This window comes from Taudactylus pleione, unplaced genomic scaffold, assembly GCF_031769625.1.
Source record: "Taudactylus pleione unplaced genomic scaffold, aTauple2 ptg000309l, whole genome shotgun sequence".
Taxonomy (NCBI): domain Eukaryota; kingdom Metazoa; phylum Chordata; class Amphibia; order Anura; family Myobatrachidae; genus Taudactylus; species Taudactylus pleione.
In genome coordinates, this window is record NW_028284710.1 from 5,449,044 (window position 1) to 5,473,048 (window position 24,005).

The 24,005-nt window shown below is 43.0% G+C and overlaps 1 protein-coding gene across 1 annotated transcript in view; it reads right to left on the minus strand.

The window, feature by feature from the left end:
* EXOC3 (exocyst complex component 3) overlaps positions 1–24,005 on the minus strand; it is a 64,679-nt gene that overhangs the window by 4,096 nt on the left and 36,578 nt on the right. Inside the window, exons 7-12 of the mRNA XM_088442308.1 lie at positions 21,920–22,020; positions 20,138–20,248; positions 17,513–17,657; positions 13,725–13,847; positions 13,335–13,496; positions 12,784–12,911 (exon numbers count right to left, since the gene is read on the minus strand). Coding sequence (XP_088298434.1) covers positions 12,784–12,911; positions 13,335–13,496; positions 13,725–13,847; positions 17,513–17,657; positions 20,138–20,248; positions 21,920–22,020 — 770 coding nt within the window. The remainder of the gene's footprint in view (positions 1–12,783; positions 12,912–13,334; positions 13,497–13,724; positions 13,848–17,512; positions 17,658–20,137; positions 20,249–21,919; positions 22,021–24,005) is intronic.

The following is a 24,005-nucleotide window of genomic DNA, read 5'->3' on the forward strand; positions in this document are numbered from 1 at the left end:
GTAGCATCAAAAGCTGCAGAGACAGCCAACTCTATTAATCCCAGCCAGGGAACAGTAAAGTAGCCTCCACCTCCTCCATTGCCCTTTACATCGTGAATCAATTGTTCCTCCCTGCACTCATTACCTACCCCAGCTAAACCACATTGGTCTACACTTCTGGCATTACTCCTTTCTCCTACTCAAGTTGACCACATTACTCTCAAAACTGCTCTTCTCTCTGCGGATTCCTATATGTCCTTCCCTATTATTTCATCTTCACTATTTTCCTCCTTATAATCTGAATCTATGAACTGTTCCTACACCCACCACTCTCACTGGTCAACATAAGCAGAAACAAAACTCAAACACACCAATCATGTCCTCTTTCTTTCTTATCCTGCTCCTTCTTAGGTCTACAGCCATGGCCAAAAAAGTTTTGAGAATGACACAAGTATTGGTTTTCACAAAGTTTGCAGCTTCAGTATTTTTAGACCTTTTCAGATGTTACTATGGTATACTGAAGTAAAATTACAACTATTTCATAAGTGTCAAAGGCTTTTATTGACAATTACATTAAGTTTATGCAAAGAGTCAATATATGCAGTGTTGACCATTTTTTCAAGACCTCTGCAATTCGCCCTGGCATGCTGTCAATCAACTTCTGGGCCACATACTGACTGATGGCCACACATTCTTGCCTAATCAATGCTTGGAGTGTCAGAAATTTGTGGGTTTTTGTTTGTCCACCCGCCTCTTGAGGATTGTTCACAAGTTCTTAATGGGATTAAGGTCTGGGGAGTTTCCTGGCCATGGACCCAAGATTTCGATGTTTTGTTCCTCAAGCCACTTAGTTATCACTTTTGCCTTATGGCAAGGTGCCCCATCATTCTGGAAAAGGCATTGTTCGTCACCAAACTGTTCTTGGATGGATGGGAGAAGTTGCTCTTGGAGGATGTTTTGGTTTATTCATGGCAGTGTTCTTAGGAAAAATTGTGAGTGAGCCCATTCCCTTGGCTGAGAAGCAACCCCTCACATGAATGGTCTCAGGATGCTTTACTGTTGACATGACACAGGACGAAGACTTTTGGAGGATGTGCTGGTGTCAAGAAGGGCAGCAAAGAAGTCACTTCTCTCCAGGAAAAACATCAGGGCCAGACTGATTTTCTTCAAAAAGGTACAGGGATTGGACAGCTGGGGATTGGGGTAAAGTTATTTTCTCTGATGAATCCCCTTTCAGATTGTTTGGGGCATCTGAAAAATACTTGTCCGGAGAAGGAAAGGCGAGCGCTACCATCAGTCCTGTGTCATGCCAACAGTAAAGCATCCAGATACCATTCATGTGTGGGGTTGCTTCTCAGCCAAGAGAATGGACTCACTCACAATTTTGCCTAAGAACACTGCCATGAATAATGAATGGTACCAAAACATCCTCCAAGAGCAACTTCTCCCAACCATCCAAGAACAGTTTGGCGACGAACAATGCCCAAATGAAGAAGGGTCAACACTGCAAAATATTGACTCTCTGCATAAACTTAATGTAATTATCAATAAAAGCCTTTGACACTTATGAAATGCTTGTAATTTTACTTCAGTTTACCATAGTAACATCTGACAAAAACATCTGATCACACTATGTTCCACATCAAAATTTCTCTTCATTTTAAAAATACTCAACCTCCTTGTCACTACGATAACCTCTGGGATCCAGTCACAGTCCCGACAGTCGGGATGCCGGCGCTTCGCATACAGGCACCAGAATCCGACACCTGTCAGAATCCTGGTGCCAGCATTCCAACGGTAAGTACTAGGGTTAGAGGGGGGGGTTAGGTTTAGACACTAGGGGGGAGGGGGTTTAGGTGTAGGCACCAGGAAGGGAGGGTTAGGGTTGGGGGTAGGGAGGATTAAGATACTAATCTTCAAATGTCGGTATTCTAACCCTGTATGCTGGCACCGGATTCTGGTCACCTGGATCCCGAACACCGGCATCCTGTACCCAACCCCATGGTCTATTTACTTTAACACTACATCTGCTCAAGCTCCCTTCTACAGAAGTCTCTCTCTCAGACATACTCCCAGACCTGGTGCTCATTTGACCTCCACAGTACAGCCTCTGTGCTGATAATTCAAACCCATCTCTCCTCTTATCAGTACTATCTGGTGTAACCAATGGTCTCTAGGGGGTATTATTACTAAAGTGCGGGTTTTAGAAGTGGAGATGTTGCCCATAGCAACAAATCAGATTCTAGTTATCTTCTAGAAAAAACTAGATACATTTTAAGTAGAATCTGATTTGTTTCTATGGGCAACATCTCCTCTTCTACAATTTGTAAATACTGTATACCCCTTTTTCAGAGTGACCACTTTCTCTCACATCTCCCTCACCATCAACACCACCACAATTTCCTGTCTACCAAACCCCTCTGCCCTTTGCTTTATTACTCACATCCAGACTTTATCCCACTCTGGTCAACTCCAAATCAGAAATATTGCTAGTATACACCAAGATTCTCTCTAGTCTTCTCCAACATTGGCTACTGCAACCTCCTCCTGTCTGGCATTGCCCTCATGTGCCAATCCATTTTAAAAGCCCCAGCAAGACCTCCCTCTATCGTTGCTCCTCATGTATTGTACCACTTTGGAAATCACTACACTGTCTCCACATGTTTTAAAAGCAATGGTTCACAACCCCAATCCTCAAGTTGCACCAAGAGGTCATGTTTTGTGAATCATGCACAGGTGAGTTACATTTTGCTGGGTCAGTAATTATTCCACCTGCTTCCAGACAGAAATCCACAAAACATGTGGCCTGTTGGGAAGGTTTAGTTTGAGAACAACTAGACTACAAATAAACGCCAGCTTTTGGAAGTGATCCTGTGAAAATGATATGTGTGATCACTTGTAGGCCCAGCTGCAAATCTGCATTGTCCAAAGAGTAAAAATAATCCATTAATATCAACTTTTCCATATTTATCCTAAAAATAGACTGAAGGAATATCAGGACTGTATTTTGTAAATGTGTCACTATGGTATATTTGGAGGATTACATTCGTAGGAAAGTTCCTAGAATTGTGCTTTACCATGTATAGTGCTCTTAAAAGGTGCAAACAGCAGCCCTAGGAAGGCCTGGGTTCTGTCTCCACTGAGGATATGGATAAAACAAGTCCTTTTTTCAGGGATGCCCCATGCGCCCTTTCTACTTAATCTTCACATGGGTGTGTAATATTGGGTACACAAATTATACCATGCTCAACACCTCTAATTATAACATTAAAATCTTTGCAACCTACCAGTCACAATTTCGATGTGCAAAATCTATGCGTGTTGTACTAAATTCACAAACAAAAGTGCCAACAGAATTTACACACTTATCCTTTCATTTATTGCCCTCCCCGATGGTGTTTGGATGACTCCCTACTTCTACACCCATCAGCATTCTCTGAAATAAAAGCAGCTAATATTGATAATTTAATGAGAACGCTACTCTTGATATTGTCCCAGGTCTCATATGGGAAGCACACAAGGCCACCATTAGTGGTCAAATCATCAGTGCAAAAAAGAAAGCTGCCCAGAAATACCTCTCTCTAGAAAGCCACATATCCATTCTTAGAGCAACAATTTCCACCAATATTTATAGACCCCTCTCTCTACTACAAATATATATATATATATTACATACAGTACCTTGCAAAAGTATTCAACCCCTTGGCTTTTTACCTTTTTCTGTTACATTACAACCTGTATTTTTATTTTTTTTTATCTGAATTTTATTTGATGCATCTGCACAAAATAGTCTAATTTGTTGAAGTGAAATGAGAAAAATATATATAAAAAATCTTTATAAATAAAATTCTGAAAATTGGCATGTGCATATGTAATCACACCCTTTGCTATATGTCAGTATAAACCCACCTTTTCTGAAAGGCCCCAGAGGCTGCAACACCACTAAGCAAGAGGCATCACACCATGAAGACCAAGGAGCTCTCCAAACAAATCAGGGACAACGTTGTTGAGAAGTACAATTCTGGGTTGGGTTATAAAAAAAAATATCCAAATCTTTGATGATCCCCCGAGCACCATCAAATCCATCATCATCAAATGGAAAGAACATGGTACCGCAACAAACCTGCCAAGAGAGGGCCGCCCACCAAAACTCACATACTGGGCAAGGAGGGCATTAATCAAAGAGGCAGCACAGACACCAAAGGTAACCCTGAAGGAGCTGCAGAGTACCACAGCAGAGACTGGTGTATCTGTACATGTGGCCACAATAATCTGTATACTACATAGAGCTGGGCTTTATGGAAGAGTGGCCAGAAAAAAGCCATTACTTAGTGATAAAATAAGACACAATTTGGGGGGCGTGGCCTAACAACCAGAGAAGCCAGACCTGTGTGTCCGGAGCTCCTGCTAATTCGATAGACCTTCTGGCCTATTTTCTACCCCGGACGGCTTATCACCACCCTCCTCATCCCACAGTGACCCGACACCTTGGGGCAGTCAGATTTGCGGAGCCGGGCAGTGTTTATAAACACAGCTGCGGGTTGCGGCCCTCAGCCTCCAGTGAAGCCGCGGCCTCAATTTCCGTCCGCGTCCCGCGACGGAGCACCTGGTGCACACCGGAGTGCACTTCTCACACTCTGCCGCCCACGGGACCTGCTCCCGATCCGACCCCGCTTACCGACACCCGCACAGAGTGGTCCTGAGCTCCCGAAGCTGCTCCCCTGATCGCGACCTGCAGGGGATCTGAAGCGGACACCATTATTGCGGACGCCATCACTGAGAGTTTCACCCACTCCCACTCTGTCTGCTGGTATTACGACCTGGGGGTACAGTTACCTGCCACCCTCATCCCACACAGCAACACTTACCGGGAATCTGGGCACTGAGCCAGTAGTCACTCCGGCGCCATTTTGTAAGGAGACCTGCCTTCTCCCTGCGGGTCACCATCACTACAGGCAACCAGATAACTCTCCTGTCCTTGGCACCTACTGTATATATCTCTGAGTTCCCTGCAGAACTTTCCCGCTAGCAGTGTTGGTCCCCCTTTAACAATCCAGAGCTGCTACGACACTCTTTATTTGATATAACAACAACTTGTATTAATGAGTCCCTGAGCACATCGATGTTGCACCCTCCAGTGCTACTAGATTAGGTTAATTAGCTCAATATAGTATTTTTCTCTAACTCACTGTTATATCAGGTCTCCTATCATTGATCAACTTACTCCAAGTATTCCCTTCACCAATCCACCTCCCTCTCACTGCTGTTTCTACGATATCATTATGAACTGGTCTAACGCAAACACCAGAAAACGAGTGGGTGGTGACATAGCTCAACACTTCTCCAAAGGTGATAAATCCTCAACGACTATCGACCCCCCCATCACCGCATCGTCACCAGACGGATGACGATGAATCTCCACCTCCAGCCCTATCCACTTAAGAGGACATCATGGCTTTACGATCCCTTATCACAGACCTCAAGGAATCTTTGGAATCCAAACTAGACAAAGCGGTCTCATCCATTAAATCCGATCTCTCATCATTGTCCTCCAGAACCTCTAAATTGGAGTCCCGTCAGGATGCTCTCCAAAAATCACAAAACGAAACCCACAGAGACCTCGACCATATTATTCAAGACCTTGCTGATCTTCACACCAAAAATGAGGACTTAAGAGAATCGGGAAAGAAGAAATAACCTTCGTATCCGGAATATCCCAGAATTTGTAACCCCAGACAACCTGGAGAACTATCTACACAAATTATTCACCTTTATTATCCCTGATCTGGGTCCCCAGCAACTACAACTAGAAAGAGCCCACCGGGCCCTTAGACCCAAACCCCGAGATGGCGAACCCCCACGGGATGTAATCGTGCGCTTTCTCGGTTTTAAAGATAAGGAAAGAGTCCTGGCTCCAACACGCAATAAGTCTCATATCTTATACGACAACATTAAACTCCAGTTCTTTCAAGACCTGTCACCTCTCACAATCATCAAACGCCGGGAACTCAGAGAACTGACTAGCGCACTACGTTCACGGGGTATCCGCTAGCGATGGGGCTTCCCCTTCAAACTGTTGATCGACTTCAATGGGAAAACAGTTACCATTAGAGACCCCAGAGAGGACAAAGACTTTCTCACTCATCTGGAAGATTCCGGCCCTTCTCCCACGACGTCATCTACTACCTGAAGAAGTTAACTGTTTCCTCACTTTGTAGATTCTAATACATGCTTGCTGGGAACTTTACAAATTTGAGATTCGTTGTCACCAAACAGGACTGCCCTCTTTTTTTTCAATGGTCACCCAACACACTTTTTTGGTCTTTCCCCAACGACCATTTTATATCCTTTTCAACTGTATTATTATTCTACTTCCTGATATATATTAGTTATTTTCAATGTTCCATTGTCTGGTCGTGGCTCCAATCAATAGTTATTTTCTTAAGTTTGTGTACACCCAGACAATTCAATAATTCCTCAACGGTTTACCTTAGTTTATATATGCGTGTAATATACTTAATTTTAGTGAACCCTAAGGGAACCCCAATTGATTGTTAAAGTATGTTTATATATTTGGTGCTCTGTTCCTTTTGATCTCAAGGTTTAATTTTGTGTACTTCATACCTAACCTTTCACTGACCTCTTCGCCTTCCGCCATATTTCTCTTTTCATTCACTATATGACCACCACTGGAGGGTTACGACTCTCCAACAATCCTACCTTATACTTCTGATTTCCTCCACACGCCCACCATATTGAATACTGCTCCATCTTACAATTTAAATTTTCTAATTTCCCTAAGATAGCTCGGATCATTTTCCCTGCCACCTTTTTGGACTTTATAGTCCTGAAAACCGTGTGCGTCTTCCTCTGCAGGACAAGAGGAATTCCCATCTGGATCGTTCCCCATTACCCCCTTTTACTCTGACCTTCTATTCCCCCCACCTCCCCAGCGAGTCGGATTCCCTTCTTTCTTATTATAAACTAATTATTTTTTATTTTTTTATAATATTCCCTTTAATTATGCCACTAACCTTCACCTCCTTAAATGCCAAGGGTTTGAATACCCCTCAATAGCGATCCTCGCTTTTTCGAACTGTCCGAAGTCTCAAAGCTGGGATAGTTCTAATTCAAGAGACTCATTTTAAAGCTAATATACACCCTTCTCTACATTCCAAGAGCTTCCCTACCTCCTACTGTTCCTCTAGTCAATCGAAATACAACGGGGTGGCGATTTTAATCAGCAAAAATGTACCCTTTGTCCAAAACTCAGTACACACCGACTCTGATGGAAGATTCATTATATTAACTGGTAAACTGGGTAACCTGGAATGTACAATAGCAAATGTGTATGCTCCTAATAATGGCCAGATATAATTTTTTAACTCCTTTTTCTCCAAGCTAAATAAATACAGGAGGGGCTACCTTCTTGTGTGCGGAGACTTCAATGCCGTTCTCAATCATGAACTTGACAAATCTGCCGCCCCTACTACTTCACGACCTTGTCCCTTGACCAGATCTTTGAATTCACATCTTCGGGAATCAGGCCTTTTTGATGCTTGGCGAGCTCTCCATCCTACTTCCAGCGACTTCACCTTTTTTTCCATTCCCTATCAATCCTACTCGAGGATTGATCTCTTCGTCTGCTGCACCCCAGCATCTAAACACCTCACCGACTCATCTATAGTCACTAATCACTGGTCTGACCACTCCATAATTACTACATCATTCGATTTTTTTCGACACGTCTACACGAAACTCTTTTGAAGATCCCAAAATTCCAGGAGAAAATTAAACTTGCCCTTGAAGATTATTTTTCCCTGAACACTACAAACTCGACATGCACACCACTGGCATGGGAAACACATAAAGGCATTATCCGGGGACATATCAGCTATGCCTCCTTCAGAAACAAAAAACGTAGATACCAAATGACTTCCCTGACAGAAGAGGTCCTCCGCCTGGAAACCTCTCATAAACAACTCGCCTCCCGTTCCCTGTATAACCAACTAACTTCTGCAAAAGTATCCTTCAATGCCCTTCAGGCTGAAAAAACTGAACAGTCCTTACGTTGGCTTAACCAAAAATTCTATGAAAAAAGTAATAAAGCAGACTCCCTACTCGCCAATAGGTTGAAAGCCCGGAAGGCCAAAACCGTAATCCCAGTATTAAAAGATAATCAGGGCACTCCTCAATATAACCCTACCACCATCAACTCGATACTCAAAACATATTATGAACACCTCTATAATATTCCTGAGTGTTCTCCTCTCCCCTCTCTAGCCGACACTTCAATTACGGATTACATAGCATCTTGTTAATAATAAATCTTGTAATCTTCCCCACATTGATACTGCGGCTTCCACTGCTCTCGACAACTCTATCTCCGCCGAAGAAATTCTTTCGGCCCTTAAAATGCAAAAACCCTTTAAAACCCCAGGTCCTGATGGATTTCCAATGTCTTATTATAAAACCTTCCAATCCACCTTGATACCCCACTTAACCACGGTTTTTAACCAAATCCTAGACGGATCATCATTTCACCCGGATACGACCAAAGCTACTATCACCGTCATCCCAAAACCCAATAAAGACCCATTATTAGTGTCTAACTACCGCCCAATTTCTCTGCTTAATACCGACCTAAAACTTTTCGCCAAGGTACTTGCAAATAGGCTAAACCCACTTCTCCCCACTCTGGTTCACCAGGTGGGCTTTGTCCCGTCCAGGCAGGCACTAGACAATACCAGACGCACTATTGATGTAATCCAGTATATCAATACCCACAAGCTTCCTTCTCTGGTGCTGCCTTGGACGCGGAGAAGGCCTTTGATAGGGTCTCTTGGTCATTTATGTTCCAAACACCTTGTAGTTTCGGACTCTGCGGCAAGTTTTTACAGGCGATTCATGCCCTCTATTTTAACCCCTCCGCCTCGGTTTCCGCAGGCAGTATACTATCAGACTCATTTTCTATTAATAATGAGACCAGACAAGGATGCCCCTTATCACCCCTGTTATTTGCCCTTATCATAGAACCATTCGCGAGCTGTATTAGAGCAAACCCTAACATAGCCGGTGTTAAAATCAAACAATCCCAATACACCCTTTCCTTATTCGCTGATGATGTACTTCTCACACTAACAAGACCGCTCACGTCACTTCCCAACCTATTTCAGGAGCTCTCTCTCTATGGCTCTTTATCGGGCTACAAAATTAACCATGACAAATCTGAAGCCCTTCCCCTCCATATCCCAGGTAATATGAGGAGGTTGTTACAGTCAAACTTTAAATTCGTTTGGAAGAGGGATTTCCTGAGGTACCTGGGAGTCTACATTACAAAATCCTATGACTCACTCTCCAAAACCAATTATCCCCCCCTCATCAGATCAATCTGTAATGACCTACAACAATGGCGAACGTATTATCTCTCATGGATAGGACGTATTAATGCCATAAAAATTAATGTCCTTCCCAAATTGCTATATTTTTTTCAGACACTCCCTGTACCTATCCCTTCCCACACCCTAGACTCTCTTCAAACTACGCTCGGCAAATTTATATGGGACAATAAAAAACCCCGCATCCGTCGAGATATACTTGTCAAACGCACATGGGAGGGAGGTTTGGGTCTACTCAACCTACGCCGTTACTATAATGCTACCCGACTGAGTCAGTTGGTCTCATGGCATTCTCCTTGACATATCAAGCGTTGGGTCGACCTGGAAAGTGACCTTGTTGATTTACATTCAATCTCTTACCTCCCATTGCTTTCTCATAAAAACAGTCCCAAGTCCTCCTTTCTATTTCCCACCATAAAATCGGCACTTACTAACTGGGATCTAATAAATAAAAAACTAAACCTTTCCTCACGCCCTTCCCCTTTAACACCCATCTGGAACAATCCCGCATTCCTCCCAGGCCTTTCTGCTGGCATGGCTCGCCCCTGGAACTTAGCTGGCGTTACAAGGTTCCACCACATCGTCGGGGCATTTTCCCCTTTGTCCTTTGCAGACATTCAACAAAAACATAAATTCCGAATACTCTACACTACCAATACCTACAAATCCGCCAATTTGTGAATTCATCTTCCCCTGCACACCCCTCACTCAATCCTCTACCCTTTGAAATATTATGCATTTATAAAATTAACAACAAGGGGGCTCTCTCATCTATATATCATTCTATTCTAGCATTGGAGTCTCCTCCACTTGAACCACATGAACAGGCCTGGGAATCAGACCTAGCCTTATCCCTTGGAGAGGAGGCCTCTGATACTATATGCCTAACTATCTCAAAGTGTTCTTTCAGCGTAGCTATCAGAGAGAACTCTTACAAGGTGTACACCAGGTGGTACTTAGTGCCTGAACGTCTTCATCAGATGTACCCTAACTCTTCTAACTTATGTTGGAGAGGCTGCGGTCAAACAGGTACATTTTTCCATATTTGGTGGACCTGTCCAGTGATCGTCCCATTCTGGAACATGGTTCGCACCCTACTCTCCCAACTCATTAGACCTCTGACTATTCCCACTCCTGTTAATCTTCTACTTTGCGCCCCGATCGATAACTTACCCAATATTTCCAATAAATTAGCTTTTCACATTTTCTCTGCTGCCAAGTATCAGATTGCCCATAATTGGAAGGCCCCGAACACTCCCAGCCGACAAGAACTCGTGAACAGAGTCTGGTTTGTTGCAAAAATGGAATACATTACTAGTTTAAGGAACAATAGCGTTCAGAAGTTCCAACGCACATGGAACCCTTGGTATTATTATCAAAATGAGCCCCTTCCTGGTCTTAGATAATACAGTGGTGATTATTCTCGCTGCAACTCTTCCAAAACGCCCCCCTCACCCTCTCATCTATTTTATCTTTTATCTTCCCCACATGTTTTTTTTTTTTTTTCCTTTAACCCTCCTTACCCCTAATTTCAACTTTACCCACTCCAATCAATTCTATAAACCAATTCTAATTGTATTGTATAGATTTTTCACCAATTTGAATTGTATTCTAATGATTTACATTATTGCTCATTGCATTTTTTCAATGTACTCTGAAATTCATTCCATAAACGATAAAAAAAAAAAAAAAAAAAAAGACACGATTTGAGTTTGCCAAAAAGGCATGTGGGCGACTCCCCAAATGTATGGAGGAAGGTGCTCTGGTCAGACGAGACTAAAATTTTACTTTTCGGCCACCAAGGAAAACGCTATGTCTGGCGCAAACCCAACACATCCATCACCCCAAGAACACAGTGAAACATGGTGGTGACAGCATCATGGTGTGGGGATGTTTTTCAGTAGCAGGGACTGGGAAACTGATTCGAGTTGAGGGAAAGATGGATGGTGCTAAATACAGGATAATCTTGAGCAAAACCTGTTTCAGACTGCCTGTGATTTGAGACTGGGACGGAGGTTCACCTTCTAGCAGGACAATGACCAGAAGCATACTGCTAAAGCAAAACTCGAGTGGTTGAAGGGGAAACATTTAAATGTGTTGGAACGGCCGAGTCAAAGCCCAGATCTCAATCCAATTGAGAATCTGTGGTCAGACTTGAAGATTGCGGTTCACGAGCGGAAACCATCCAACATGAAGGAGCTGGAGCAGTTTTGCCTTGAGGAATGGGCAAAAATCCCAGGGGCGAGATGTGGTAAGCTCATAGAGACTTATACAAAGCGACTTGCAGCTGCAATTGCCGCAAAAGGTGTCTCGACAAAGTACTGACTTTAGGGGGATGAATAGTTATGCATGCTGAAGTTTTCTGTTATGTTGTCCTAAATGTTGTTTGATTCACAATATAAAAAAAACCCAAAACACAACTTCACAGTTGTAGGCATGTTCTGTGAATGAAATGATGCACACCTTCAAACAACCCATTTTAATTCCAGGTTGTGAGGCAACAAAACATGAAAAATGCAAAGTGGGGTGAATACTTTTGCAAGGCACTGTATATCTCAATTAATTTACACATCTAAGCGTCTCCCTCCTATACAGCACTGTGATGAACACAAATGTCAGTCCCTACAAATGGCACAATACACACAACAAATTACTAAAGAAACAAAATAAAGAACAACAAATTATGGTTGTGTTACATCATTCAGTTGTTATGTTCTAGAACATATCTCCCAACAGTTAAGCATTAGATAGCCGGGCAAAATAAGTCTACTAGTGATCCACCCAAAAGTCACTCCAGATCAGCCACTACCGACTAGATGCACTCTTTTGGTCGAAACACCACCCCTCTTGAGGGTCGCAAACGAGGTATGCAATCGGGAAGCCGGCGGACGTAAGCCCTACAGCCGGCTTCCCGACTGCTTTATCCCGGCGAGGGTTTAATGACAGACGTCTAAATCTAGACGCCTGTCATTTTACCGACGCCGGGAGAGCGGCGCCCGGCATCACTTCGATCGGGACAGCCGTGGGGGGGGGGATGGTTAGGTTTAGGGCTCACGGGGGGGACTTAGGGTTAGGCATCCCCTCGGGAGGTTAGGGTTAGGCTAGGGGGAGGGAGGGTTAGGCACCCCCCCGGGGGACTTGGGTTTAGGCATCCCTAAGGAGGGTTTGGGGGGTTAGGTTAGTGGATACTTACCTGTGGACGATTGGGATTTTCAGCCGTGTCGGCCTGACGCTGTCGGGATTTGAACCGCCGGACCGCAAACGAGGACTGTACCGCCAAAAACAAGATATTTGGGCTATATACACCTCAAGGGTTACACATGTTAACAAATGTTAATATGGCTAGAATATTAAGTAATGGGAAAAAAAAGGGCACAACATGTACAAAGCAGCAGAAGAAAATTACCTGAGATCTGGATATCTAGTGACCAAAGTGGAGACTTCCAAGTAAAGAAGTGAGGGATCTGTAAGCTTTATAACCTCTGCAATGTCTATAATAGTTTTACATAGTCCATCTGTCTCTTCACCAAATCCCTGAAAAGAAAAAAAAAATTGAGATTTAATACAGTTTAAAATAATCCAAGTTGGACACATTTCAGTAAGAAAAACAAAAACACAGAACATTGTTATATGGAATTCAGAACTCTCAAACAGCATATCCGCGTGCAGACAGAATACAAAGGAATTGGAGACTACAGGCATTTCGGTGCTACCATTGTATGGAACAACTGCTACAATATATTGCCTATGGAAACATTGACAGCCAACTGTGGCCTTAGAGGATTCTCCCTGTAGAAGAACTAGGGGGTACTGCTGCTATAAAACTGGTATTCACTATTTTGTTACAAGGCAGCATTTACCAAGTCAGTTGTAATAGTTTGTTTAGCGCAATTATTGCATATTGCATGTCAATACAACAATGTAGCTACTTTTATATTCAAAGCAATGACCACTTACAGAAGTGAGACGCTTAAACAGAAATTTGAACTGTTCCGCTTCCTTAATCATGCGCTCTGCACCCTCTTTGCGTTCTTCGGCATTTCTGAAGCAAATCCGCCTCTGCATTATGGCTTTAATGTATTCTGTCACTACTTTCCTGTGGGCTTTACTGGTCATTTTCTATGAAAAATGAAAACAATATGACAAGCAGATGTGCAGATTTCCTGTTACAGGACATATTTATAACTACACTTTAACATTACTTTTTAAACCTCAAACTTTCCCCAAATATAACCTTTCAGAGAGCCTTCCTGTGAAAAGGTATAAACAGCTATTCACATATAATACAAGCACGACTAACATACTTAGTATTTTATTGGGATCTGAACAAATTAAAGTGGCACATACCTGCTTGTAATGGGTTTTAATTCTCGCAAAGTCATTAAAATAATCTTCTATGGTGACACATATGGTATCTACAGCGTTAGAGCCACCAAGCCATTTCCTGGTCATCAGGTCATTCAGATGTTGCTAAAGTAATGAATGAATAATAATAATAAAAGTGCTGATATAGTATAAACTAATGCAAATAATAATATCTGTATATATTTATTTATGTAGTGGCAGAGCTTTAAAATTATTACGTAAACTCCTGTCTGCATTTGGTCACAAACCTCCTTGTAACTTCTAATGCTATTTTACACAACAGTAGGTGGCACATTATATTGAAATACTGTATAGCATATAATAAATACTACACTGGCAGACTACAGTAATGGTATAGTACCCTATAGTTTTCATTCCCATATTATGCTGGCCAGGAAACATGGTACATGAAGGGGTGCGGAAAATGTGTAACATTAGCTCCTGCCACGAAGTATAGTCTTTCCATGGATTGTATGGTTCTGTGTGTATGCCGTACTTCCTTCTCCTCTGCCTTGTTCCTGCCATGGGCTTGCAAACAAAACTGATGGCCTGTGGCTGGGGGAGGGGTATAGAGGAGAGGAGCCTGGGCTTATCTGTAATTTTAATTCATTATTTGGTGCCCAGACTCTCCTCTCCAGGCTTCAGTGTCATCCCTGTGCCCCAATGGGGTCTAAAAACGAGACTTAACAGGTAAGCAACATAAGTCTCCTCTTTGCATTTAACCATTTTTTCAGCTTTTAGTAGAAAATAGCCTCATAAATGGCATGTCTTTATTGACCAGATCTGACTATTTCAAAAACCTCTAAACACCTTAATAATCATCTTGGGGGTTGGGTGTTTCATTGGTTCTGAGCCAATGTGCAAACTAAAATCCAAGTTAACTCCCATTGAGATCCACATTAGCTTAACGCGGATTCTGAATCAATAGGAAAAAGTTGTGGTCACAGTTTTTTTTATAAAAAAATCCACAGTAACCCACGTTAACGAGACTTGCGACTAATTGAATTCGGCCCTAAATGTCGCTCTCACATAGAGACTATACTCAGGAGGGTGCGAGCAGAAATGTGTGAGAAACCCCCTGGTTAGTGCGCTCTAACCTGAACGGCTAAACCCGGGGCGAAGAGGGTGATAATTAACGAGAGCACAGATCAATTGAATTGAAACACTGGGTGCTCATTAATTATCACGCCTCTCCCAGTCCAGCACTCACACTGCAGTGCTTCTCCCAGAATGCCGTGTCACGCCCTGCGTTCTGAGTAGAGAGGAGGACGGTCTGAAAAGACTAGACCAAAATACTGCCGCCTCCAGTCCATCCACGCATCGGGAGTGGTAGGGGAGAGCGGACTGGTGGGTGTGGGCAGGGTGGTGGTAGCGGCAGCGCGTGTGGGGGGGGGGTGTTCACGCAGGGTCGCCAAGAGAAATTTTGGGCCCTGGTACAGCAACCTCCCTGGGATCCCCTGGAGAGGGTGTGGGAGAATGGCTGCACCTTTATGGGGTTGTGTTTAGCATGTGAGAGGCACCCACGCATGGGAACATGACAGGTCAGCATTGTTTAACAGCTGACCATATACTGCCCACTTGCTTTTTGGAAACAAATGTTTTTTTTTTTTTTTTTCAACAGTGCCCAGAACCTGCCCCACTTTTTTTTGGACACAGTTAGCAGCCCAGAAACTGCACCACTTACTGGCTACACAGAAGGCCCAGTAACACACCACACGGCCCATGAAATGTAGGGAGTGGTCGCATGAATCCCACTCTTCTCTGGCATCTGTTCCTGCCGACAACAAAGCACCCTTCCTTTTACACTGGGAGAGGGATCTGCTCTGCCCTCCAGTCTGATGCCGCCCGCACTGTGACAATAAGTCTTAATAAGAAGTTTTGCGTGTTTTCCCAGTGCCCATTTCTCGGCCACATCAAAGTGCCAGATGGCAGGTGCATTTTGCTGGGCAAAACACCTGAGAAATTAAGTGTAGGGAGAACACGGATATACAGATAAATATCTATCTACCTATCTATCATCTATGTCTGTATATATATGTATTGGCGAGATACAGTAGGCACTAACTATGATGGCATAGCCGCACAACACAACAGGAACACCCAGACCGGACATTGGACTGGCCTGGAGAACCTACCCGTGCGTGCGGCCACAGTGGCAGGGCTGGAGCTCCCAGTGTAAATATCTAAAATAATGCCCCCCCCCCCACATTAAAAGCTTAAGATAGTAAATGTGGTCCCACGATAAGAGGCGTGGCCTCAAATGAAAGGACTGCCTTATGAATAAATAACATTAACATAACCATAGGATTAGGGACGGCAAGACCTGTTAAAATTTCCAAGTTACACCATCAGTCGTCCACCCCACAGGGAAAGAACCAAACTGCTCCCCAATAGAAAAAATACATTGCTCCCCCACAGAGATTAACATTGCTCCCCATAAAGATAAATATCATTGTTCCCCAGCCAGCCCCACTTCTGTGTCCCCAGTCAGCCAGCCCCCACTTTCTGTGTCCCCAGACAGCCAGCACCCACATGTGTACCAAGACAGCCAGCCTCCACTTTCTCTGTCCCCAGACAGCCAGCCCCCACTTGGGTCCCCAGACAGCCCCCACTTTCTGTGTCCCCAGACAGCCAGCACCCACATGTGTACCAAGACAGCCAGCCCCCACTCTGTGTCCCCAGACAGCCAGCACCCACTTGTGACCCCAGACAGCCAGCCCCCACTTTCTGTGTCCCCAGACAGCCAGCACCCACATGTGACCCCAGACAGCCAGCCCCCACTTGTGTGTCCACAGACAAAAAAAATAAAAACTGAAGCACAATGGGCGGTGGCCACGGAAGTGGGTGGGGGAGTGGGTAAGCAGCGGATAGATATGTGCTACGGGAAGCAAGTCATCTAGGCGGACCAAGTTTTAAAAGGTCAGTGATTAGCGATATGAATGCTTGAAGGCACTCCAGTCAGCCTTTCTGGGCACTAATAGGATCCCCTTTGTTATGGTTCTATTTACACACGTTTAGCACTTCCGGTCCAATACTTCCGGTCCGCGGGGATTTAAACCCCCTGTTTTATCAATACACTCCATCCTTGAGAAAGACACCTATGTGTCGAAACATGTCGGAGGAGTGACAGGACGGAAGCCTTCAGTTTCCAGTTTACCAGCAGGATCACCTACATTAACGGCATAAGAAACACCCGGGTGCCATCCATCTTCTTATCCTGTATATGCAGATCCTTTTACATCATCTGGTACGGAGGTTATCCACTCTGTTTTTATTTATTTGTTCTTTATTAAACTTCATATTTATCTGAGATACTACACTATGAGATTTTTTCTGTCCCATATATTGGAGATCATATCTTGGTGAAATCTGTCCAGGAAATGAAAAGACACCTTTATATGCTTGTCCAAAATTATCCCATGTAAGCTGAAATGTGAGCATTCGATTTATGTATGTTTCTGCATGATCATCACTATGCACTATATTTAAAGATACCTTGATATGACTACATCAAGCTGCTTAATGTAAGCACATTACTCAGTACTCTGCAGCAGAGCTTTAAGCCCAACTCACAGGTGCTGCTGATCGCTTGGTTGTGAACCTCAGAACACTGCAAGACCTGGACTGGACCTAACAAGCACCCTACACCCAGGTGGTGAGTATTACCTCTGCCTTGTTGGCCCGTGGCCTCCCTGCCACAATACATGGTAAGAAATATATGTAAACTAAGCCATACAGAACTGAAGAAGTTTAGGGCAGCATGTCCTCACCTCTAAATCCATGAACACCTCATCAAGTAGACTTTTGCATCCATTACTGGCTATGGTGTCTAATATGGAGTCCATATTTGTGGAGCCAGTTGCCATGATATCCTCATCACTTAAATATTTTCTTCTCAGGCTTACAATGGATTCCCTACAAAACAACAGTCATATCTTTCAATGATTGCATCCAGTATAACAAAAAAAAAAAAAAAAGTGAATAACCCATCTATTTGTAAAAACTGTATATCTTGTACTCACCATAAAATTTTTTACCATCTAATTCATGTAAGGAGGGGGGATGGGGGAGCAGTAGCATGTGTTTTGGTCCTGCCACTAAGAGAATCAATCCACATTATGAATATATGAGCTAAATCAGATTAGTACCAGAATAATAGAGAAGCCACAAGCAAACACAAAAAACAAGCAACCAGTGAAACACACAGTAACAATAACCATTGCTTTCATGGCATAAAAAGTAACAATGGTGGGAATCTGAGAATATTTCACAGTCATTTCATTTAACTCATTTGATTGAGGATAACAGCAGACAGCACCTAGGGGATGTCCAAAAGCTGTTACTTTTGGATGGAAAAAAATGCTGCCAATCCTAAAGAGAAGCTGCCTGTGGGACCTTATGGGCATGATGGGGTCAGTGGAGGCCATTATGTTAATCTTCGATAACCTGGTGGAAGATCATGAGGATGTTTTACAGACCTGTAGAGCTGAATAATGCACTCCTTAAGGAGTTTATTCCAAACAGATAGAGACAGAAATATACTCAATACTTGTAAGTAGGAAGATTTTAAAAGCAATCAGTATAGTCATATTGGAAACTGGAATTGGTCCATATGGTTCCCTATGCTCCAAGTACAGGCCAACAATGTAACAGTGTGCTGATCTTAGTGCAGATTATATAGCTATCATATGTATCTCTTATGATGTGATTCCATTGTCCAGCAAACTCAAGACTCATTATGCAAAAACACTAGAGTGCAAGATGCCACCAAATCATTTGTATTTTAGGAAAGGAGCTGAAGGGAGGTTGTTCAAATAGAGACACTTGATGGAACACAAGAACTAAGGGAAGGTCCTAAAGATTCACATAAACTTTATATTTGGGAGTGAGGGGGTAGGGGGGGGGGGGGATAGGGTCACTTGAACCAACCACTGGAGAAACATTTCATCAATAAAGTTAGAGAACACACTGAAAAAGATGTACAGATGTGTTCTCATACACTATGGCTGCAGTCACGCTTAACAGCCCTTATCAGCGCGCCAGCTCCCGTGCGATTCGGCTTGCACCAAGCATCATTTTTGCTTGAATGTGTGTCTTAGTCACACAAACAATTGAATGCAACAAGATTCTTAACAAGACTGCACTGATTAATTTGTTGTGTGACACTTGTACATCTGTGTGTGAATCTGTATACGAAGTGTTATGATACAGTGGTTGCTGCTTTTTTTCACTCCAAGTTCTGTTGTCTTTTTACAGGTTTAAAACAAATATCTCTGTTGTTATAGTCGCAGCCTGACATCTCTGGTACAGATTGAGTGGTGTTTTGCTGTCTCTGCGACACAAATGTAAATAAAAAGTTGCTACGCTACAAAGCTCGGCACCCTCATCCCGGGGCGTCTTGTGTCTCGTGGAGTATTGAGGCTTTGGTGTACGAGCTCACATCTGTATTCAGAGAAGGTTTAGCTAGTTCATAGCAACAGATATCCCAGTCATGCAAGGGTCAAACTCCCTCCCTAAGAACAGCATATTATGAGATGAGGTAGCATTTGTTTCTGCTGTTAATCCAACCAAATTGAGAAAGGGTGTGCATGGTGATTTGTATAAAAAGATGGCCTCCCGGATGGTCGCTTGACCAGTAAGTAGATTGTCCCAGTAGGTTAAAAGCATAGAGAGACCAGCTGCAGACAGGCGATGGTGTAGGCCAGTGGTTCTCAAACTCGGTCCCCAGGACCCCACACAGTGCACGTTTTCCAGGTCACCTAGCAGGTGCACAAGTGTGTTTATTACTCACTGACACATTTTAAAAGATCCACAGGTGAAGATAATTATTTCACTTGTGATTCTGTGAGGAGACCTAGAAAACATGCACTGTTTGGGGTCCTGAGGACAGAGTCTGAGAACCTGTGGTGTAGGCGATGGTGTATGCAATGCTGAATTTCTGCGCTGAAGTCCATAAGACAAGTCTTTTGCTGCTTGGATGAGAAAAATAGCCTCCCTAATAGCTCCAAAGACAAACAAACTTTTCCTATGTAAAATGTGCCTATCATAGGAGTTTTAATAGAGTGCAGCGGATTACCTGTTTCCAGAAAATGGTGTTAAAATAAAAGAAACTCTGTGGTATCATTTCTCACCATTTTCCAAATAAAGCAGGCAGACTGGGGCTGTGTAAGTATAAGTATAGAGATTCCCATTGCAAAAGCCATTTCGCATGTTACGGAGATGTAATCTACCTGGAGGAGTGTACGCTCACTTCTTGGTTCTTTTATTTTTCATACCACCTGTCTGAGAAATAACACTATTTGTTGGGAACAAACAGTCCAGAGTTACACGCTATCCAAACTTCTATTCATGCTGTCTAAGACATGTACACTTCCCATATGGTAGAACTTCCTTACTTAAAAGTCTGGCAGTTGTTAATGATGGCGATCACATACTGGACGTAGCATGCAGGGTGCTGACGGTTCTTTAAGTGTTCTTCTTTATACAACTGTGCTTCCTCATTGTACCTAATAGAAGAACACATTTACAGATTAAAAATCATCGTATAGTAAATAGACTAAAACATACAAATAAATAAATAAATAAATAAAAGAAAAACTCATGGTTTTACATTTGTCATGACAATAACATTTTACCAGTTAACCACTTGCCTGGCATGGTCGCATTATTTGTGTTCATGCATGGCTGTGCGTTACCAGACATGGACGCAAACAATGTGACCCACTGGGTGGCTTCGGGAAGATAATCTTTCAGCAGCAACCAATAGCAGAGGGACCTTCAGGCCTCCCTGCACCCTCTCGTAGTGTCTGCCAGTTAAGTGATTAAAAGTAATGGTTGTTCACAAAGAAAAATAAATCATATTATCTTTTCAGACTTACAATTGATTCTCTACAACACAACATTTTATATAAATACACTCATCAACCATAAAACAGTAAAACCACTGACAGGTGAAGTGAATAACATTGATAATCTTGTTACAATGTCACCTGTCAAGGGGTTAGATTTTAGGCAGCAAATGAACAGTCACTTCATGAAGTTCATGTATTGCAAGCAGAAAAAAATTGGGCAAGTGTAAGGATCTAAGAGACTTTGACAAGAGCCAAATTGTGATGGCTAGACATAGGGGTCAGATCATCTCCAAACCGGTATTGTGAAATGTATGAAGTGGCTAGTACCTACCAAAAATCGTTCAAGGAAGGACAACAGATGAACCGGCAACAGGGTCATGGATGCGTGGGGAGCGAAGGCTAGCACGTCTAGTCTGATCACACAGAAGAGCTACTGTAGCACAATATGCTGAAAAATGTTAATGCTGGCTATGATAGAAATGTGTCAGAATACACAGTGCAACACAGCTTGCTGCGTAGCTGTAGACCAATCAGATTGCCTATGCTAGCCCCTATCAACAATCGCAAGTGCCTGCAACGTGTATGAAAGGGTATGCAGTCGGACTGCAAGACGGTCTAAATGCCGACCGTCAGCATCCCGATTGTCTAAGCCCGGCAAGGGTCTAATGACAGGTGTTGAAATCCCGACGCCTGTCATTTTACCTACGCCGGGAGCCCGACACCCGGCATCTCAGTCGAAGGTAAGCCAGGCGCAGACAGCCGTGCGGGAAGGGGGTTAGGTTGGGGCTCCCGGGGGGGGGGGGCTTAAGGTTAGGCAGCCCCCCAGGAGGGTTAGAGTCAGGGGCATGAGTAGGATCTACAGAATATTATGCAGCTGGTTTCAATGTTATGTACGTGTGTGTGTGTGTCTCTGTCTGTCTGTGTGTGTCTGTGTGTGTACACATAGCAATATTCCGAAGGGGGTAGGGATAGTTACAGGTGTTTCTTTACCCTACTAAATTATAGACTAAAAAAGCATTTTGTGCTACAGTAGATCTAAGGAAAAAAATTTAAACTATAAAGAAAATACAATGATCAGAAGTGACTAATGTGTTAGTCCCTTAGGGATTAGATTCCCAAACGCAGTCCTCAAGGCTCCCCAAGAGTTAAGGTATTAAGAGATATCCATGGTTGAGCACAGGTAGTTACATCAAATTGACTGCGGTACTAATTAAGTCACCTGTGCTCAACCATGGATATCTCTAAAACCTGAACTATTGGGGAGCCTTGACTACCGCTTTTGAGAACCTCTGCCTTAGGAGGTCATTGTATTATGCCTCTTGGTACCTGTTAAGAAAAGCAATCATTTGTTGCAGGCACAAATGTAAAACCTTCTTTTTCAAATCTTCACTAATCTGTGCAGCCACCTGTAGATTTTGCTCAAACATCTGGAATGAAAAACAGGAAATGTTTGTTTGTATACATAGAACATAAGCCTCTCATAAATAATTATTTGCAGCACAATATTTACATCCCAGCTACATCATTACTTTAGAAAAGCCCAACAAAAGTACAAAAGAAAGAAATAAGAACAAATACTGAAAGTGCTAATTTACAGCAATTATAAAAACAACAAAATAATATAAATCTCTTTCTCTAGTTGGCCACAGATATTGGTTCCCTGTTCCAATTAATCATTTTGAAATGTGGCTTCATAACCCTTTTAACCCTTCATGCAGACCAAGCAGTCACAGCACAGTACATTAAAAGTATTAACTATTGTGTAGTTCCTACCTGCCAAAATAATATTATGCTTTCTTACGGTCAACTACAATTTACCTTATTTTGTCTTCCTATTTTCTAATTACCTGTATGTTGTGTATACTAGAAATCTAATAAACAAACCTTTTAAAAAAATAAATAAATAATTCTCAAAATATTTTATACTTTAAGTAGCAAAAACATGGTAGCCCCATATTAGGACTGTTGTGTTTCAGGAGAACTCTGTCTCTGCCAGGACCTACAGTCCCATGATGCTCCAAGGCAGCGTTGGCCAACCTGTGGCTCTTCTGTTATTCTGATGCGGCTCTCCAGCTGGCTCCCCTGACTGACACTGACTGCCTCCACTGATAGGTGCGCAGCTGTTCAGAGGAGGCTCATGCTTTATTGCAGCAGTCTGCTCCGCTCTGGTGGCTTGTATGGGCGACGTGGTCACACCACAAAAAGGAGGCGGAGTTCAACTTGTGACTGAACCTGCAACCACCAGGAGGACGCAGTTGCAGACGCCGGAGCCTACCTATGTGACACAGACAGTCACAACAAGAGCTGTGGGAGTTTTTTTTTTCACTTTATTTGTGACATGGGGAGGGCTAGAGTGGCCTGTGGAGTGGAAGGGAGTGTGGGGGAAGGAGGCTGGACTGGAGGGGCCTGGCAAGAAGGGATGGGGAGGGGAGCTGGAGGGCACATGGGGGGTTGCTGGAGTGACACATGGAGGGGTTGGATTGTATCATGTGAATCCTGTTTTTTTTTGGGGGGGGGTTTATGTATTGTTTGTGGATGTGGCTTTTTCAGTGTATTTTATGTGGATCTGGCTTTTTCAATGTTTTTTATATTGTTCTGGCTTTTTCTCTCTCTTTAATAGTTACCTCCACGGTGATTATGTGCATGCGCTTTTACATGCTCCTTCAAACATCATACCAGGGGGCGTGGCCTAGCTGGTCAAGCCACTTTTTGCACGTGTGCCTTCGGCATGCGCATGATCTCGGCTCTTTGACATACCTACAGATATTTTTGGGCTCTTCGCCTCTGACTGGTTGGCCACCCCTGCTCCAAGGGCTCACAACCCTATATCTGTTACACATTTTTTAAAGGCTTGGATTGAGAACATATGCTCCTACAAAAATAGCTTCAGACCAATAATACCAAGGAGCACCATACAATATAATCACTATCAGCTATACAAAAGTTGAGCTTTTCTAAAGTAATGATGTAGCTGGGATATATGGACGTGTGCCTGCAGTAAGGTAGCCTGCAATAAACGCCAAAAAATGAAATAAATGTGTGATCCCATTATGGCAGATATGTGCTTCTCGTATGTAAATGAAGTAAGAGACCATGAAAGTGTAAAATTGTTGGTAGAACCATGCACACTGATCATGAATCGAAAGCTTGCATCCAGTGCAAATGCTGCGACTATGCAGACAGAAGGGTAAATCAGTTGCACTTTTAGTGAAGCCATTATGTTCTTTGTGGTTCCAGAATATATTTAACACAGATGTGCAAAGAGAAGAAAAAAAATAAAAGGCAAATGTCCATGTATTACTTTAATGATGAATATATACAGTGTGTGCAGAATTTTTTTGACATTAACATTAGCAATTTAGCATGAAATTCATATTATCCAAATGATCAATAAATGGAGATTGCACATTCT